The following is a 5,912-nucleotide window of genomic DNA, read 5'->3' on the forward strand; positions in this document are numbered from 1 at the left end:
GTTGAGACCCGGACACAGACTTGTTTCAAAATTAATAATCAGATCCCTCGAGGATTCATCGGTCTGTCTTTATTGCATGATCATTGGTACAGAAACATACCCGTAACTGGCAATTACTCCCATCTCACCTCTGTCCAACCAGGTGGGCACACAGTTCGAGGCGATCGTGTATGCTCCATTCTTCTGTGAAAGTCACTCGGAGTGGTGTGATAGACGCGCGAAAGAGACCTCGAAAGTTCTCGGTCTCGACGAGGGAACTAAGCGGCATTTTCGGGAGACAGATCTATGAATTCGCACATTCCGGGACTTTTGATGTTCGCCCGCGACCGACGCTGACGTGACGGAGAAAGCAATGACGAGAAAGGCTTTTCGGTTTGGCGTACGTGACCACAGGTCAACTAATGCCATAAGACTGGAGTGGCAGGGACAACTCGGGATAGCTTAAATGATATCCTGCGTATAAAACTCCACTCCGAAATCGAGATCTTCATCCTTGTGAGCGCTGCAATCGGCTCGTGTTGTTCACCCGATTCCTCCCTTCCGAGTATTAATTGACTCGTCGACGGAGGAAATGTCGTCTGGAGACATCAACCCCCGTGAGTGTCCGCGGAATTTTCGGGAGCGGTATGCCCCGAAGAGAAGGGAATTCGCGGCCGAAAACTTTTCGTGTGCGTCTTTTCGGGCGAATGACGGGAATTCTCTTTTCACAGTTGCCCTCAAAATTTTCTATTGTGCCTTCGCGCTGACCCAGGTCACCGGTGTCACATTCTTCGGGCTCCTCGTCAAGGAAAGATCCGAGACTTTGACGCGTGCGCCGGTATACTTCTGGCATCCGGTACTCGCTACATTGGGTCTGATCATCCTCCAGGGCGAATCGTTCCTCATCTACAGGTAACTCTCTCTTCAAGCATCGGGGAATCCCAGGTCTGAGTTCTTTGAGATTGCACGGAATTTCAACTGGATTTCGGTAGAGAGTCAGAGCAAGGACTTCAAGCTCGGCAGTATTCTTCAATGTCGCGTAGCGCACTTATCGTGGATGACTGCACGAGCCAAAGCGATCTCATCATGCGAGAACAACAACTTCCGGAGTCATTCGAATATCTTATGCCGATTACAGGATACTGCGGAATGTACGCAAGCCAGTGACGAAAATTGTGCACAGCGCTCTGCACTTCGCCGCTCTCGCTTGCCTGCTTGTGTCTCTCTTCCTAATTTTCAAACACCGCGGGAGATTCGAAATCCCTTCGGGGACCCATGGAAGATTGGGACTTCTCTCTGCTATTCTCTTCGTCATCCAATACGTCATTGCGTTCATCACATTCCTCGCACCAGGAGCCGCCATTCATCTTAGAGAAAAGTAAGATAATGCAGGGGTATCGATTGAACGACCTCAGGAGGATACAAGTGCTGACCAATTCGTATTCGATTCGAGGTTTCTGCCGATCCATGTCTTTGCCGGAATGGTCCTCTTCTCGCTCAGCTGTCTCACGGTCTTCACGGAGGTTTCGGGCGTGTTCTCTTTGGTCTCCACGCTCCTTCTGTATGCTCTATGCGTGGGCATCTGCGTTGGTTTCGCGTGCTTCCGAAGGAGAGCTTTGCCGCAGGGTGATGGATCTCTCTCTATAAATCAAAGCTGACTTTCCGGAATGTAGCGTCCTCGCGAAAATGCTTACCATTCACACAGGACTGTTGATGGAATAAAATTATCTCAAAGTTGTCGAGCCCTATCATTGAGAATAGATGAACTAATGAACTCCGAGCGCAGGCACGACAGATAATCTTCAGTTCGAGTTTGAGGCCTGATCCGAATTTGTCCGAAACAGGAATGCTGCGATTCTCGATCTAAGATCCCGCTACTGTTCTACTCTAGCTCCAATGTAGCTCGATGATTTATCGGGATTCCCGCTGATCCAATTGTAGTACCCAAAGACGCGATAGGGACTCCCAAGCGTGGATTGTAATCCACGCTGGAGCTCCGTGGTCATTGGTAAATCTCTTCACCAGCTTCGCCTACGTGACTTGGAGTACGTGAGGTGGAACATCAAGATCACTTGAACTTGGGAGTGGATAAGCAAGGCTTTGGAGTTGATTAACCGATTGGAATCATAAATTACCGAACTCAGCGATCGAAAGAGCGACTGATGAACTCTCGCCGCAGAGCCTCCTCTCGCGGAAAATGTGACAGACTTCGAAGAAAGACGTGCAGGGGCGAAAGTTTGCACCTCACCGGGTCATCCAACCCAGAATCGTGCGGGGACACTCTCCTCGGGGGCGTCGTGCTCGGATTTGACCTGCGAATCCGACGAAAGCCAATAAACTCAATGCTGATGGTGTTGAGTTTAGTTCATCCCTCTCGCTGCCGTCGGTCACTGACAAGATACCGGCTCTCAGGGAGAACCCAATAGATTCGAGATAGTCGCAGTGGCGTAAAGTGGCAAAGTGGCGCCCAAGGCGAATCTCGGGAATGGCGCCCCTTCACCAGAATACCCACCCCAAGTTCCATTCCTCACGCGAAGTTTCACTGGAATGAGGCGTCCCCTAACATACCACCACCGAAAAATTCGGTTCTCCCAAAGGATTCCAACCTCGCATTCCATTTATCAAGCCGAATCTTCGTTGAATCTCCCGTTTTTTCTGGTGGTCATGTTCGAGAATGGCGACTCTGAAACTGGTCGAAGGAATGGTGTCCGCCCCCTTCCATGCGCCACTGGGCAGTCGCACGATTTGTCGCCTCGTGAAAGGCTCCTGCGAGACTCGATCCCGAGTCATGGACAGACGCCACAAGGGTACGCTCCCCGGTCAGTCTTCACTAGACATACGAAGACTTAATACTGCTGATGGGCCCGGTGCTAGCATGTACTTTCGGTATCACACATACGAATGACGAGAAGGTTCATCTCCATGCTTGGATATCAGTGAAACTTTGTTATTGCATGAATCTGCATTAGAAAAATCCTCGTTATCGCATCACAGCATTGGCAAGTTCTCGTTCGGGAGTTGATAGATGAGGGACAAGCTCTTCGAAATAGTCTAAGTGAATTCAGCGTCGCCGCGTCGGACCCCACAAGAGCTGATCGTCTATGAGGAGCGATTGGTGTCGACTCGCTGATAAAAAATATCGAGGAGTCTTCGGTCTCATTTGAATTTGATATTCACATGGCATATATACAGTAGGACCTCGACTTACGATCTTAATCCGTTCCCGGAGACCGATCGAAAGTCGAAACAGAATATCCCACAGGAGCGCATATTGAAGCGATTGATCCGCTCCGAGCGGAGAAAAAGGACCGCGGAGTTTGCGCGGGCATGCGCAAGCGAAGCACGTCAGACATTCCGTGAAGGTGCGAAATGACGAGCGCTCCGAGATCGCCGGTCCCGATATGACTCTGGGGATGATTGTTTTTGATGCAGCTCGGAACCGATCGTGAATTGAATCAATGGTCTTGAGTCGAGGCACTCGTCCCGGTGAAATCGTTCGCAAGTCGAATCGATGTTCGTAAATCGGAACGAGTTCCTCTCGATAGCGATACTGCGGTGGGACTCCCCAGCTCAGAAAGGCACAGCGTTCTCGAAGTGATCGCTCCCTGAATTTTGACTGATCGCTGACAGAATAAGACCACACGTACTATATATCGTCAGGTAAAGTCCTGGAGTAGGAATGAAGCAGATGGTGGTTTTCAAATCCGGGTATCCTGCCAAGATGCGCCCGCGCTCCGTCTCAAATTCCGGACGTCGTTCCCGTCGGCAAGATACTTGCCAGGGATTCTGCACCGAGAGGCCACGATCTCTGTACCCTTCTCGTCGAGTTTCTTATCGCATGTGAATTCGGAGAACGGCCTGGCTCCTGGTGACCGCCTCAACGCTTTGATGTAGCCATGCTCGATCGATGAATTCAAAGACGCATTGTTCGATCTCTCCTCCATTCCACAAAGGCGCGGCGTTTCCCTGAACCAACAGTTTGTCCTTTGCTCCATGCCGTTGTGGGGGATATTCTCGATTTCGTCAAGCATAGCAATTATACGCTGGTGCGTCCCAGGATCCCCATAGGGAATGCTGGATAAGATTAGAATTTCAGTCAGAAAGACATACCCCAGTTGTCGGAAGGATAGTTCAGAGAGGAGGAGGATGAATTCGCCGAATTTTTCCTGGAAGACAACCTTCGACACTCATGAATACGTGAGCTTTGGCGTAACTTCTCATAGCAATCGACGCTGGTCTCTTTTCAGGCACCTATGCCCTCACTGCTATAGCGAAACCTGCGATTATGCACAGGTGTACTAACCGAACGCTCTTCTCTCTCAATCGCGCTATTCCCCAAATCCCGGCAATCAGGTATATGTAGAAGCCGAGGATGACGATGGCTTCCACCGAACTCTCCCTCAGCAGGCTCTTCCACAAGGGGCGAGCAATCCTAACGATGAGCTCTTCTTCATAAATCATTTCTTCCGCTTGTTCTCCACTTCTGTTCAATCCAGGATGATCCATCCGAGCCGCTATTCCGGATGATGTATGGGATATATTGTTCCGATCCGCATTGCCCATCACATCGAGACAAGCGCTGAGGAAAGTTAGGTCGACGAAGCTGACAGTTGCGAGCGCAATCACCCATGGAAAAAGGATACCTGATGGGGCTCCACGCGAACCCTGTAAATAAGAGACTTGCTGGGTGGAACATTCGAATTGGGGGCATTGTTTTCGGAACGGATCTCGGTGAACCCATCGGATGCCAAGTGGGATTCTGGTCAATCTCTCCAGGGTCACCTGCGATCAGTAGAGTGAAGGCACGCAGTATCAGACAGGCATAGACTCTTGCTTGTGTCATATAGACTTTTATCGTTCGTTTCCTCGTGAATCCGGTCAAGCCTGCATAACACCATGCGGCGGCTTGAACCTTCAGGAAAGATACTCTCAATGCAGAGAGAGTCCGTGTAAGTAGAGATAGATCGTTCTCCGCCACCTATACCTAGACTTCCAAACTGGGTTCCGGTTCCGGGTGCGGTCCGCCTCGCTGACTGGAAAACTTCTAGGCGACCTTGCTAACCAAAGCTGAGAAAGCGGATTCATAAATTCCTGACGGAAGAGATATTTGTGACTCACTGTATATAATCCGCAAATGTAGCCACCGATCATCAAATACGCGTCCATAGTCATTGAGGTAAGGCATGATGAGCGCGGTAGATGCGAGGACGGATATCGCTACCGACAATAGCGTGAGGGAAAGCAGCGAGCGTACACGTGGAGTCACTCCGCTCGGTAACCACTTCGGATACCCGAACAGTGCGGGGAGAAGCATGCAGCCGATAGCCGGATTCCGGTCTCTCCAGTTTCCTACAGCATCCAATGCGACGGTGATTGGTCTGCACACGCGGCGAGTTAGCTTCTCAGGGGAAAAAATACATATCGACATCAGAATAATCTGGATCAATGAACGAGCATACCATGAGGATTTACTTGAGGCATACGAGATCATATGTCCTTTGTGAACGGGAGAGGCTTTTCAGACCCATATCTTGATATGAAAGGTCTACTCACAAAGTTTGAGAGGCGATCCGGCTGCGAAGTCATATTCTGTGAATGAGGCATTCTGAGTCTGAAACCCATTCTCTTTCCTGCGCTCGAATCGCCGGATCATCCTGTGACTCAATTGCAGAAGAAAGATTCCTGCAAGTTTCACTCTTTCGCAACTCGGCGGGAATGCGATCCACGGCGACAGATCGGAGTTGACGCGATCCCCATACAAACAGCGGGGGCTACGAGGCGTAACACCGACACCGTCGAGGAGTCTGTCTCGAGTTCCATCTGGCAGTGCGCTCGGCCTGCTCCGAGGACCAACGTACCGAGTCAAACTCCCGGAACTTACGGAGAGAGACTGAGGCTTCGGAGATACACAGGAAACGAATCACCAAGACACC

The 5,912-nt window shown here is 50.5% G+C and overlaps 1 protein-coding gene across 1 annotated transcript; it reads left to right on the top strand.

Annotated features, from left to right (window-relative positions):
- Window positions 1-571: 571 nt before the first annotated feature.
- LOC100908069 (putative cytochrome b561) lies at window positions 572-1,637 on the top strand. Its single transcript, XM_003740380.1, has 4 exons — window positions 572-596; window positions 711-891; window positions 1,118-1,357; window positions 1,481-1,637. Exons 1-4 carry the CDS (start codon window positions 572-574, stop codon window positions 1,635-1,637), a joined length of 603 nt encoding a protein of 200 aa, XP_003740428.1.
- The last annotated feature ends 4,275 nt before the right edge of the window (window positions 1,638-5,912 follow it).

The sequence above is a fragment of the Galendromus occidentalis genome, unplaced genomic scaffold, assembly GCF_000255335.2.
Source record: "Galendromus occidentalis unplaced genomic scaffold, Mocc_1.1 scf7180000076932, whole genome shotgun sequence".
NCBI classification, from domain to species: domain Eukaryota; kingdom Metazoa; phylum Arthropoda; class Arachnida; order Mesostigmata; family Phytoseiidae; genus Galendromus; species Galendromus occidentalis.